Source organism: Siphateles boraxobius, unplaced genomic scaffold (genome assembly GCF_051911475.1).
Source record: "Siphateles boraxobius isolate OS27281-9 unplaced genomic scaffold, OSU_SipBor_1 30, whole genome shotgun sequence".
Lineage (NCBI taxonomy): Eukaryota > Metazoa > Chordata > Actinopteri > Cypriniformes > Leuciscidae > Siphateles > Siphateles boraxobius.
In genome coordinates this window covers 8,453,063-8,467,207 of record NW_027508920.1, presented here as the reverse complement: position 1 = coordinate 8,467,207, position 14,145 = coordinate 8,453,063, and the positions used below count along the sequence as shown (strand labels likewise).

General features: G+C 34.0%; 1 protein-coding gene and 1 pseudogene across 3 annotated transcripts; one reads left to right on the top strand and one right to left on the bottom strand.

The window, feature by feature from the left end:
- Positions 1–1,286: 1,286 nt before the first annotated feature.
- LOC143757147 (uncharacterized) lies at positions 1,287–3,218 on the top strand (annotated as a pseudogene).
- On the bottom strand, positions 3,141–4,407 carry LOC143757424 (uncharacterized). 3 transcript variants are annotated; one of them, XR_013210520.1, is made up of 4 exons: positions 4,355–4,407; positions 3,833–4,129; positions 3,541–3,734; positions 3,141–3,467 (listed from the first exon to the last, which is right to left on the bottom strand). XR_013210520.1 is itself a non-coding variant. In XM_077248526.1 (4 exons), the coding sequence occupies exons 1-4, from the start codon at positions 4,371–4,373 to the stop codon at positions 3,332–3,334; spliced, it is 651 nt and encodes a 216-aa protein (XP_077104641.1). In that variant the 5' UTR covers positions 4,374–4,402; the 3' UTR covers positions 3,141–3,331. The 3 variants fall into 3 exon arrangements, 2 of the variants coding, with proteins under 2 accessions (XP_077104641.1, XP_077104643.1); XM_077248526.1 differs by having other exon boundaries at positions 3,833–4,134; positions 4,355–4,402; XM_077248528.1 differs by having other exon boundaries at positions 3,833–4,134; positions 4,367–4,401.
- Positions 4,408–14,145: the final 9,738 nt, after the last annotated feature.

Below are 14,145 nucleotides of genomic sequence, written 5' to 3'. Positions count from 1 at the left end.
AACTGTAATATTTCACTATATAATATTAATAATAGTAATAATACTAATAATTAAATATATTTTGTTGACCCAGGGTCATCATATTTTTATGTTGACCCAGGGACATCATGGTATGTTACATGTGCATCCTTTGCCTGCCTGTATCAGTTTGAGTTTGATTTATTAGTAAAGTATATTGTTTTTGGAAATTCTGATCTCCTCGTGCTTCCTGCCTACACCCGACCGTAACAAAGACAGACAGTAATCAATCACTGTATTTAAATAATCATAATAATAATAATAATAATATAATATATAATATTAGACAAACTGTAATTTTCACTAATAATCGTAATAATAATAATAATTAAATGCCTTGTGTTGACCCAGGGACATCATATTTTTATGTTGACTCAGGGACATCATTCCTTATTTAAATAATAATAATAATATAATATCTAATATTAGACAAACTGTAATATTTCACTATATAATATTAATAATAGTAATAATAATAATAATTAAATATATTTTGTTGACCCAGGAACATCACATTTTTATGTTGACTCAGGGACATCATTCCTTATTTAAATAATAATAATACTAATAATAATATAATATTTAATATTAGACAAACTGTAATATTTCACTATATAATATAAATAATAGTAATAATAATAATAATAATAATGAAATATCTTCTGTTGACCCAGGAACATCATATTTTTATGTTGACTCAGGGACATCATTCTTTATTACTCATCTAATATAAGACAGACAGTAATCAATCACTGTATTTAAATAATCATAATAATAATATGATATCTAATATTAAATAAACTGTAATATTTCTCTGTATAGGCTCATATTAATAATAGAAATAATAATAATAATTAAATATATTTTGTTGACCCAGGAACATCATATTTTTGTGTGGACCCAGAGACATCATTCCTTATTACTCATCTAATATAAGACAGACGGTAATCAATCACTGTATTTAAATAATCATAATAATAATATAATATAATATATATTATTAGACTAACTGTAATTTTTCACTAATAATCGTAATAATAATAATAATTAAATATCTTGTGTTGACCCAGGGACGACATATTTTTATGTTGACTCAGGGACATCATTCTTTATTTAAAAAATAATAATAGTAATATAATGTCTAATATTAGACAAACTGTAATATGTCACTATATAATATTAATAATAGTAGTAATAATAATGAAATATCTTCTGTTTCTTCATTGTTCATCCTTCTTGTATGCTATTTTGTTTCCTCTAGGTGCTTTATGGTGGACAAGGATATGTGTGAGATGAATGCCTTGCGGAAAGTCTTCCCAGAGTCAGATATCTTGCTGGTATCATGTTATGCAAGTATGTATACATACAAATGTATATATTCTTTATATTTGAAAAATGTACCGTAAGTTAGTTATTGTCTCTTTCTTCAGGCTGTTGTCCGCTGGCTTTCGAAGACAGACTCTGGAGTCAGTGGGCCATCAAATACTGATGTTAGAACAGAAATCATTTCTTTCGTCAGAAAGATGAAGCTTTGTGCAACAGTGCGTACAATTAACAATTCAATTTTGCTTCCTTAATTGTACTATTACTATTTATATAACTATTTTAAAATAAACATTAAATCACCTATTCTTTTTTAATTTTGTTAAAATAGCATCAAGATTTTAAGTCAACTGCTGAACAATTCCTCAAGAGGTTTGAAGATTTCCCAGCTCTTTGCTCATACTTCTAGGATCACTGGCTAGAAATAGGACACACATGGTCTGACTTTGGACGGTGCTACAACCATGCTGACTCCGATACAAACAATCTTGTTGAAAGGTAATATTTGAAATTAAACTTATGAAACTTCATTGAGTTAATTCACATTATGTAATAGAATCACCAGCATTTTGATGTTGTTATCATATCTTAATATCAAACTAACACAATCACATTAAAACATGCATTGTTTTTCTTTGCTTGTCCAATTAGATTTTTCCATCGCCTAAAATATCAGTTTTTGGGAGGCATTAGGAACCGTAGACTGGATGATCTTATCAGCATTCTCATCAAGAAGACAGATGGATACTTCCAGGTCATTCACGATTTGCAGGCAGCTGGAAGAATGAAAAATGCCTCTTTGAAGTCAGGAGAAATACTTAAGTCTGCCTCTAGATTGGTGGAAAAAGGTTGGCAAGATAGCATTAATCTTATATCCAACGACACGTACCTTTATGAAGTTCCATCAGAACAAACCCCTGGTCTATCCTACAAAGTTTGTCCATCTGAAAGTTTTTGTAGCTGCCCAATTGGAATCAGAGGACATCCCTGTAAACATCTTGTAGTTACTGAGTTGCTGAGTAAACATGACTCTCAAAAATGTCCTGCTTTGGATCATCAAATAAACGCACATGCTAGCGTACTTAAGCAAAAGAAGCTTTACTCCATTCTGTGCTCTGACACAAAAGAGGTAGATGTACAAAGTTTATGTCATGAGAGAATTTACCACACTTCTGCGATGACATTTCAATGCCCCTTTTGTACATACTCTTACATTGAGAAATGTGCTTGCCTTCTACTGGCAAGTGAATTATTTGATGTCATATCAACAAGAGCTGTACCTACTTTGTGGCAAGAAGACACGTCAATGCAGTTAAATGTGAACACTGCAGCAAACCACTCTAAAACTGAAGTGCAGAAGTTAAAGGAAATACTGGAGAGTGTGCAGAATTGGCAGACAATTCCTCAGCACATTAGCCAGCAAATTCAAAACCTGCATGACAGTGTAACAAATGCCAGCATGAGTAGATCAACAGCCGCATTTTCAGTAGTAACTACAGACCTGACAAGAAAGATAAGACCATTGTTTCCACACAGAGCAAAAAACATGAAACGAAAGTATGGACAGAAATTCAAAAGACGACAAACTAAATTATAAAAGTGAATGTAGATATGAAAAAAATAAACTAAGGCACTAAGACAATGTAAAATATACATTTAAAATTAACTTGCTAAATTTAAGTGTGCATATGAGAAACGAAGTGAAGGAGGCTGCTGATTTTTGGATGTTTATTTTACTTATACATTTTAAATGCATCGTTTTACAACATCTGAAATCTGAAAAAAAAAAATAATGACATCTTTAATTGTAAATAAAGCTAAATAAACCATGAACGTTTTACATTACTCAGCTGTCTGAATGTGTTCTGCAACAGTGATATGTTGTATATTTTAAACCAATTAAATGTAACATTACTTGCTTAACTGAGATGACAATGTTTGTTACAATTTAACAATCATTAGTTATTGTGTTCAATGGCTCAGTGAACCTCTACTTAAACTGACTGATTAAAAATGAGATGACAACATCTACCACTTGTGGTCCAAGCGTATGGGTTAGCAGACTAAAAGGTGATTCCTCTCCCAGTTTTTCCCTTAGCAAGTGCTGGAGAGTGCAGAGTGTATTCCTGTAAATATCAATGGACAGATTTTAAAGCAAGATGTAAGTTTAAAAAAATCGAAATGTGGAAAGCAACTTACTTTGCAACGTCTGCCTCAGCACTGGGAACACTTTCAGTCATGTCTAGGTTTACATGTCGCCCAAGCATGGCTCCCAGATCCTGGGCCAAATCTGTGGCCTCCCCTTCACTGAGAGCAGAGAACATGCTTTTCTTTGTCTTTGCTTTGATCGGCCGCTGTTCTCTGAGCTCCTCAGGGAGATCCTCTTTACGAACCTTTAGGTAAAACCAATGTTACTGTTTTATAAATGTTTTGCTCTAATTTAAAAGTATAGCAAATAGCTATAAGGTTTATATATAGAGCATATACAAACCCTAATCAGGCTTCTTAACAGATTGTTAGACATGTTTTCTGCCATGATTCTTCTCTTTAGTTCATCTTGGGTTACAGTGTACTTCCTTTTGGTGCCTGGCACTGACAGCCTACCCAGAACTGTATAGTTTCCTCCCCGGGTTGTTTTGTCGGCTTTTTTTTCCTCAGGTATCTTTTCCTCCTCTATACCTTCTATTTTTCTTTTCTTGGCTATGTTTTTCTCTTGCTCACTCTCAGCAACCGTTTGCTCCTCTTCACTTTCTCTTTCTTCTGCTTTGTTTTCCTCTGCTTCTCTTGCCTGTGCTGCATAAACAAAACTCATAGTCAATCACCAGTATTACAAGATTATTGTTGCACAGGTTAAGTACATATCATCTGCCAAATCAAAACAACAGAAAGTTATGCTTGTGCACCCTATTAAAATATCTTCCTAAAATGTAAGAAAATATTGGCACATGATTTTAGATATTTTAACTGAATTGATTTCATCAGGCTATATTCATTAGAAAATAGACAAGCACACCTTCTAAACTACTTCGCATTTTGTCCCTGATCTGTGCACGCCTTGAAAATGCATTGGCCAGTGTAAACCAGGATGTACAGTCAAGCTCATCAATTAGTTCTTTGGGAGGATCCTAGAGGAAAGAATTGAAACAAATTATTTGTTTTATTTTAGTGACATGCACAGTGCCATGATTGAAAGAGAAAAAAAAGTGCTAACCAACATCTATGAAACCATTTTACTTACCTTCAGAAAGTTCTCTGCATAGAGTAACACAAATATGCCGCATTCAGACATGTTTCCTTACTGTCCGGGTACCCGCACTTTCAGGGCTGGCATAGAATCTGCAGAAAAGGTGCGAGGCTTTTTTCTTGTGTTTTTCCACATTTCGGTTAAGTAACTGAAATACAAAAACAATCTTATTAAATGTTTATCTCTATGACATTTTATTGAACTTTTTGTTAAAGCATGCCTTTTCCTTGTTTTGCAACATTATACTTGCTCATATCTTAAAGAGATAGGTCACCCTAAAATGAAAAATCTATCAATCTATAAATCTATCAATAATTTAATCACCCAAATGTACTTCAAATGACTTTCTTCTGCCAAACAGAACACGAGAAGATTGTCATCTTTGAGGATTGTCCTTCTCAGTCAGTTTACAGTCAATGACAATTGACATTATAAAACAGAATTATTTCAAGCTTTATAAATAGAGAATGAACAGTTCTGAAATTGCATCCATCTCTGTGACAGCCCTAAACTGTAATAAAAGTGTCTGTGCACCACATTCTAATTTTTTGCCAAACAGAAAACTTTAAGGCACTTTTTTTATCCCTTTATATATTAACAGGACAGCTAGGAAACTAAGATTATTATTCGCTAACCATTATCCACTTTTCAAGTTTGCTGATATCAAATTTAATTTGTCTTACTGTTACAAACGTAGTGTATGGTTTAAGAAGCCTTGGAATATAATAAATGTGTAATGACTACTACTTTCAACTGTCGTCCTTTTTCATGCTATATGGAGTTCAAAAGCTAACATACAGTACTTATTATCGTCACTGTATGATAATGACTAATCCCTGGTAACCATTTCAAAGTCCTCCTTTGTGTTCTATAGAAGAAAGTCATGTATGTTTAAAACAAATTGAGGATGAGTAAAAATTTTAATTTTGTGTTGTATTTACATAAAAATATGGGCCGATATACAACGAACCAACCTTCGAATGTTTTGGAACACATCCATGCTGTCACTCACTTGCTCAGACTGGGAGTCTAGCATTAAAATGCAAGGCCTAAATGTACAACACAATTGATTTAACACAGAAAAATCTAATAATATAAATGTTTGGTAATGGACTAAGTAGCAGCGTTATTTCATTGTGGGGCAACAGCGCCAAATATAATTACCCAAATGCTAAATACATATTTACCTCCTTTTTTTCACCAATTTTCGTCCCCTTTTGATGTGTTCCACTTCTTCATTTCCAGGGAAGCACACAATCATGAGTCTCCAGTGATTTCTGAAAATCATTAATAGACAATACAAGTAAAATAAGTTTTGATAATTGCATATGTGCCATTCACAGTGCTACTATTTTAAGGGGCACCATCACTTCCATTATTATAAATGTTTAAATGGGCATCTAATATGTAACATGAAAAGTTAATTAGACTGGTTATTGCATAATAAACCCCAATATGTGTTGTTACTGAGAATCAACAGACTGTTAGAAGGTGCGACTGGCCATTCATATTTGAGCTTGACACAGAGCTGTGTAATAAGTCATAACAACCAGTAAATAAATAAAGTTCTCACCTAAGAACATTCTCGACTATCAAAAGATAGTCCTTTCGAAAAATGTCCTCATGTTTTGTCCAGTTGATGACACCAGAAAATCCCCTAAAATTGCACAGATGACATGATAAATCATGTGGTTACAATTATTCTTCAATAATAGGATTCAATATATAACTATGACACTACATGGCTTCTTCAAGAGCCATGCAAGGCTAGACACTGTAGCATGAACATCTACAAATATATAAAGAGAATCTGGCTGTGAAATTCAAATTCATTTAATGATCCCTTTATCTTTGTTAACATATCAGTAACTCCTACCTGGTTTTTAATTTAGTGTAAAAATGCACTGGGTAGATCAAAGATTTCCGCCTTATATGACGTCCTAATTCTTCATGAACAGACCTAGAAAGATTTAGTTGAAAATTATTGCTAAGAATATTATGATTTGCAGTCTTATGATGCTTCAAAAGAATTACCTCAATGCAATGTCTATGACAATGTCATTCAGCCACATTCCATCATCTAGTGTCGCAAGTGACTCTTTCGTCAATAAGGGCACACGGTAGGACCTCAAAGGAAAAAAAGGAAGAAAAAAAACAACAAATTTTTGTACAAAAGTTGCAATAAGGCAAATTTCTGGTTTATATACAGACAGACAATATTTTAATAATATTTACCCTTTATCTTTCTCCATAGATGATCTGTACAAAGAAAAAAAATTGTTAATTAAGAAATTTGAAATTGGTTTCATATTGTGATCATCTTCAAATGAGATACAACTTATTGAATGAGCTATGAGGTATGATGCGCCTGGGTCAACAAAATATATTGTATTATTATGATTATTTAAATACAGTGATTGATTACCGTCTGTCTTATATTAGATGAGTAATAAAGAATGATGTCCCTGAGTCAACATAAAAATATGATGTTCCTGGGTCAACAAAATATATTTAATTATTAGTATTATATTACTATTATTAATATTAGTGAAATATTACAGTTTGTCTAATATTAGATATTAGATTATTATTATGATTGTTTAAATACAGTGATTGATTACTGTCTGTTTTATATTAGATGAGTAATAAGGAATGATGTCCCTGAGTCAACATAAAAATATGATGTTCCTGGGTCAACAAAATATATTTAATTATTAGTATTATTACTATTATTAATATTATATAGTGAAATATTACAGTTTGTCTTATACTAGATATTAGATTATTATTATGATTATTTAAATACAGTGATTGAATACTGTCTGTCTTATATTAGATGAGTAATAAAAAATGATGTCCCTGAGTCAACAAAAAAATATTATGTTCATGGGTTAACAAAAGATATTTAATAATAATAATAATTTTTATTATTATTATATAGTGAAATATTACAGTTTTTCTAATATTAGATATTATTATTATGATTATTTAAATACAGTGATTGATTACTGTCTGTCTTATATTAGATGAGTAATAAGGAATGATGTCTCTGGGTCAACATAAAAATATGATGTTCCTGGGTCAACAAAATATATTTAATTATTAGTATTATTACTATTATTAATATTATATAGTAAAATATTACAGTTTGTCTAATATTAGATATTATTATTATTATGATTATTTAAATAAGGAATGATGTCCCTGGGTCAACACAAGGCATTTAATTATTATTATTATTACGATTATTAGTGAAAATTACAGTTTGTCTAATATTATATATTATATTATTATTATTATTATTATTATTATTATTTAAATACAGTGATTGATTACCGTCTGTCTTATATTAGATGAGTAATAAAGAATGATGTCCCTGGGTCAACACAAGATATTTAATTATTAGTATTATTACTATTATTACTATTATATAGTGAAATATTACAGTTTGTCTAATATTATATATTATATTATTATTATTATTATGATTATGTAAATACAGTGATTGATTACCGTCTGTCTTATATTAGATGAGTAATAAGGAATGATGTCCCTGGGTCAACACAAGATATTTAATTATTAGTATTACATAGATTACAGTTTGTCTTATACTAGATATTAGATTATTATTGTTATGATTATTTAAATACAGTGATTGATTACTGTCTGTCTTATATTAGATGAGTAATAAGGAATGATGTCTCTGGGTCAACAAAAAAATATGATGTTCCTGGGTCAACAAAATATATTTAATTATTATTATTATTTCTATTATTAATATTAGCCTATAGAGAGAAATATTACAGTTTATTTAGTATTAGATATTATATTATTATTATGATTATTTAAATACAGTGATTGATTACTGTCTGTCTTATATTAGATGAGTAATAAAGAATGATGTCCCTGAGTCAACATAAAAATATGATGTTCCTGGGTCAACAAAATATATTTCATTATTATTACATTTTATATAAGGCTACAGTTTGCCTTATGGGCCTACTAGATATTGCATTATTATTATTATTATGATTATTTAAATACAGTGATAGATTACAGTTTGTCTTATATTAGATATTGTATTGATATTATTTTGATTGAATAACCCGTATTATTGGTAGCCTATTTGGTCCCATCCGCTAAAGTGTTTTGGTTTTCTTTTGCAAAAGGATTTTGAGGGTCTGCTAAACGAATGCAGGGGAAAAGTGATATACATCAACGGGAGAAAAGATCCGACGATACGATCACGGGGAAAACACCATACTGGGTCGGATGACGAAACGATCTCGGTCCGATAGGAGATTTGCACCTTATATGAGCAGTTTAGTTAGTGTTAGAGTTAGTAATGAATTCATCGTGAAATTAAAAAGAATACATTACACTGAGTAGATACAGACACGCATTTGAAATTATACATTTTATAGAAATTGCACTTACCTCTGTGAAATGAAGTAGAGACGTTGATGGCTGGCAAATTCAAAAAGTAGCGCTCAATCTGGATGATGTCACGTGATGCATCTGATTGGTTGATCAATTTTACATAAGCACCTCCCTCGTTGACCCAGGAACGCGTCTAACTCGGCAGAATCAGGATGTGCTTCATCGAGGGCTCTGAAATTAACCATTTGTAAGCCTGTTCAAATTGTTTATCTCATTCCAAGTGAGCCTTTTTGAGCTCTACCTTTTCGTTTTGGAGCAGGACTATTGATGGCTGTAAGCATACCTGACTTGCCCTTGTCAGCTGCTTATGTGTTGTGAACCTCAGTAAGCTCGGTTATTTGCTGTTCTTGGTTAAAAGAGTTATTTTTTTATGTCTATTTCGATTATTTCTCTCAATGCCAGGGATCTAAGAGACATTACTAAACGGAAGGCTTTGTTTCTGTATGCCAAATCGTTCAAGACTGATTTTTTTTTTTTTCAAGTGTCCCACTCTGTTGCCAGCGATACTGCTTTTTGGAAAAATCACTTGAACAATGATGTTTGGATGGCTCACGGTTCGGAGCGTTCAGCTGGAGTTCTGACTTTGAAAAATCTTTTTGCTGGGGACGTTTTTGTACTACTTTAGTGACCCGAATGGACATTTTCTGCTTATGATAATTTGTTTACACAATACTGTGGTAATACTAATTAAAATCTATGGTTATAATAGTTCTCGAGAGAATGATCTACTGATTGATGCAATAGAAGGGAAAATTCTGCTGTGGCTTAATGCATACCCAAGTGCTTTAGTTTTCATTGGTGGGGACTTTAATATTGTACCTGATAATAATCTTGATAGACTGCCAGCTAAACAGTCTGCCTCTGCTAATCCTAAATTACAGATATTAATGGATAAATTTGATATTATTGATATTTGGAGAGAAACATTTCCGAATACTAAATCCTATACTTGGAGTAACTAAATCCTATACTTGGAGTAAATTGTTCTAGACAGTCCCGAATAGACTGCTGGCTTGTTTCACAATCTGTTAGGGATTTTAATGTTTCTGTAAGCATTCTCCCTTTACCCATGACTGATCATAAAGCAACTCTTATCCAATCCCCTCTATCTTCATTTATCTCTTCTTCAAGAACTAGAGCCTCTTATTGGAAGCTTAACTCTTCTTTAATTAAACATGATCAACTAAGGAAAAACATTTTATTATTGATTGAATTTTACTGGATCAAAGCACAAAAGGAAAATAAATATATGATATGAAAAATATGATATGAAAAAGATGGCGCCGATGTGTGTGGCAGGCCGTCTATTGCTCCGTCTGTTGTTTGTTTGCTTATATGTTTTAACTTGTGCTACCGTGCAGAAATGCTGCGCATCAATATTATTATATAATCGAGAAACTCTATTAACTTTAAATGTGAAAATCTCATCAAATGTGCAGCCATACCAATTACAGGATGGTTCTCAAGGTCCTCAATCAATACCACCACCGGATTTATCATCTATACCTGAATACCTGCGCCGCTGGCCTGGCTCTTTTTCGGTTTCGAGGCGGAGGCGGCGCCGGGGAAAACGAGCAGGCATCGCGGTTAAGTTGAGGCTGGAGTTGCTGAGGCGTGGAGAACTTCCATTCACCTGGCGTCGAGCTGTTCGGAGACGCTCTTTGTGTCCGCTTCGACAATGGATAGTTCCCTTGGTTCCGATTGAGCTGGCATCGACTTTGGGCGTTCACACTCTTGATTTTTCTCCTCGTTTCCATCGTGGAGGAGTGTGTTTGAATCATCTTCGCTCGCTACCACATGCAGTGCATGAAAAGGAATCTACATCAAATCCCACGAACGTAAGGATGGCCTTGATAAACTCCAGATCGATCGTAAATAAAACTTTTATTTTAAATGACCTGTTCTCTGTGCAGAGACTGGACTTCCTATTTCTTACTGAGACCTGGCTTTGTCCAGGAGATCTGAGCCCTTTTTCCGAACTTCTGCCAAACAAATGTCGCTATTTTAACTCCCCACGGACAACTGGCCGGGGTGGGGGACTAGTGTCTATATATAAAGAACATTTTACCTGTCGCACGGTGACGAGTAACAGTTACAGCAGTTTTGAACTTCAGACGTTTTGCTTTGAACTTGCTGATCCACTTCTGGTTGCTGTTATCTACCGACCACCAAAATATAACACAAACTTTATAACAGATTTTGCGGAATTCCTTGGTGATCTGACCCCAAAATATGATAAGTTTCTTATCGTGGGTGATTTTAATGTGCATGTATGCTGCATGAATGATTGCTTGGCTAAGGAATTCACGCATCTACTAAATGCTTTTGATTTTATTATGGGGATCGATGTTTCCACACACAAAGGTGGCCATACCCTTGACTTAGTGGTCCAGCATGGAGTTTCTATCATTGATTTGGAAATCTGTGAAAACGGGTTCTCTGATCATAAGACTGTTATGTTCACTGTACCCTGCCATGCGAAGATATCTACAACCCTATCTTGTGAGGCTCCATATCGTTACATTAATAATCATACAAAATCATCTTTCCTAACCATCTTTGACGAAGTGATGCCATCGCTCGATGAATTTGCTTGCGAGATCAGCGCGGAAGTACTTCTTTCCAGATTTAATTCCACCTGCTCTGATGTCTTGAATGCCGTGGCACCTTTAAGATCACCGCGACAAAAAATCCATTATGAACCTTGGATTGATGATTCCATTCGTTGCCTCAGACGCTGTTGCAGAAGAGCGGAACGAAATTGGAAAAAGGACAGGCTTCAGGTGTCATTTGAGATTTTAAAGGATGCTCTGCGCAGCTACCAGAAGGAAGTAAAGAAAGCCAAATGTCGATATCTATCAAACATTATTAACAAGAACTGCTCCAGACCAAAGACACTTTTTAATATTATAAATGTTGCTTTAAATCCATCGACTGTACTCACTCCGGGGGTTGCATCCCCGTCATGTGATGAGTTTTTATTTTTCTTTGAAAACAAAATAAGAGATCTTAGACAGAGTATAACTTGCACGTCCTCTACAATCTTTCTTAATTCTAATAACCATCTCTTAAATGAAACTGATGCTGTGTCATTTAGTGAGTTTAACTCAGTTACTGAGGCGGAATTGTTAGAAATAGCTAAGCAGGTCAAGCCTTCTGGCTCACCACTGGATAGTCTTCCTCCTTTTTTATTCAAACAACTCATTGCAGATATGGCTCCATATTTACTGCTTATAATAAATCACAGTCTAGAATCCGGGATTATGCCTGACTGCTTAAAGCATGCAGTGATCCGTCCAATGATTAAAAAATCTAACCTGGATTCATCTGTTCTGACAAATTTTAGGCCAATTTCTAATTTGCCATTTGTTTCAAAATTTCTTGAAAAAATTATTCTATTACAGTTACAGAGTTATTTAGCTGAGAACTCATTATTTGAAATATTTCAGTCTGGCTTTCGAAAATGTCACTCCACAGAGACTGCATTGGTCAGAGTTCTTAATGATATTTTAATTACTTGCGACTCTGGTGATTTTACAGTACTTGTTCTTCTCGATTTAACAGCAGCGTTTAATACTATTGATCATACCATCCTAATTGACCGTTTAAGGCATTATGTTGGTATAGGAGGTACAGCTTTGAAATGGTTAATATCATTTTTAACAAATAGGAGTTTTTCAGTTAAGATGGGCGAACGTTATTCGAGAACAGCACACCTACACTATGGAGTTCCGCAGGGCTCTATTTTAGCTCCATTATTATTTTCTTTATATATGCTTCCTCTTGGGTCCATTTTTAAAAAACACGGGCTGTCATTTCACTGCTACGCAGACGACACACAGGTTTATTTGCCCGTGAAACGAGATTTTTTATGCCTAACGTCTCTTACAGCATGCCTAGAGGAGGTAAAGGCATGGCTTTCTTTAAATTTTTTAATTTTTAACGAAAAGAAAACCGAAATCATTATGTTCAGCCCATCTGAGCAATCAAAACCTGTTAACTTAAATCTGGGTGAGATGTCCGTGTATTTAAAACCCTGGGTGAAAGATTTGGGTTTTGTTTTAGACGACAATCTAAAATTTGATCGTCAAATAAACTCTGTGGTTAAATCGTGTTTCTATCAGCTACGTCTGCTCGTTAAGGCAAAACCGTTTCTCTCATTCAAAGACCTTGAAAAATTAATTCATGTATTTATTTCGACGAGATTGGACTATTGTAATTCATTATATTTGGGAATTTGTCAGCAAACACTATCTCGTTTACAATTTGTCCAAAATGCTACGGCCCGTTTTCTGTGCAACAAAAAAAAGAGAGAGCATATTACACCAATTCTAAGATCATTGCACTGGTTACCGGTGTGTTACAGAGTAGAATTTAAAGTATTACTTTTAGTTTATAAATCTTTGAATGGATTAGCACCAACGTATCTAGTGGAATTATTAATAGAACAAAAGCCTGCAAGGTCTCTGCGCTCTTCAAATCTGGCCTTACTTTCTACCCCAAAATCGCGGCTAAACCGCAGAGGAGATCGAGCGTTTTGCATCGCTGCACCTAAACTTTGGAATGCTCTCCCAATTAGCTTAAGACAGGCTCCATCTCTTACTATTTTTAAATCCAAACTTAAAACATATTTATTTTCAAAAGCTTTTGATTAAAAACTGTGTATTTATATGTGCCTACATGTTTCTTAGACATAAAGTTCCGTATTGATTTGTGATTCTATGTGGAAAGCACATTGGTCAACAGCTGTTGTTTTTAATAGTGCTATACAAATAAATTGTCATTGTCATTGTCATTGTCATAAATACACCCCCATTGGGAACGTCTCAGGTTACGTATGTAACGTATGGTTCCCTGATAGGGAACGAGACGCTGCGTTTGAGACGCGGTGGGAACGCTCTGCGTGATTACGTCATGAAGCACGTGTGAAATCAGTCCAATGGAAGCCCACTACACATAGGTGACGTCATAGACCAGGAAACTATAAAGCAGCACTGAAATCAGACCGCGACAGCTTCTGAAAAACCTGAAGCAAGTCGATCAGGGCATGCAGGAAGTATAGCAGGCAAACGCAGCGTCTCGTTCCCTATCAGGGAACCAGGGTTACATACGTAACCTGA

Bases quoted from the DNA above. Each gene is read 5' to 3' on its own strand.
- LOC143757424 (XM_077248526.1), bottom strand. The intron at 3,735-3,832 runs GTTTGTATATGC...TTTTACCTAAAG, and splicing joins TGTTAAGAAGCCTGATTAGG to GTTCGTAAAGAGGATCTCCC. The intron at 3,468-3,540 runs GTAAGTTGCTTT...TGATATTTACAG, and splicing joins GCTGAGGCAGACGTTGCAAA to GAATACACTCTGCACTCTCC.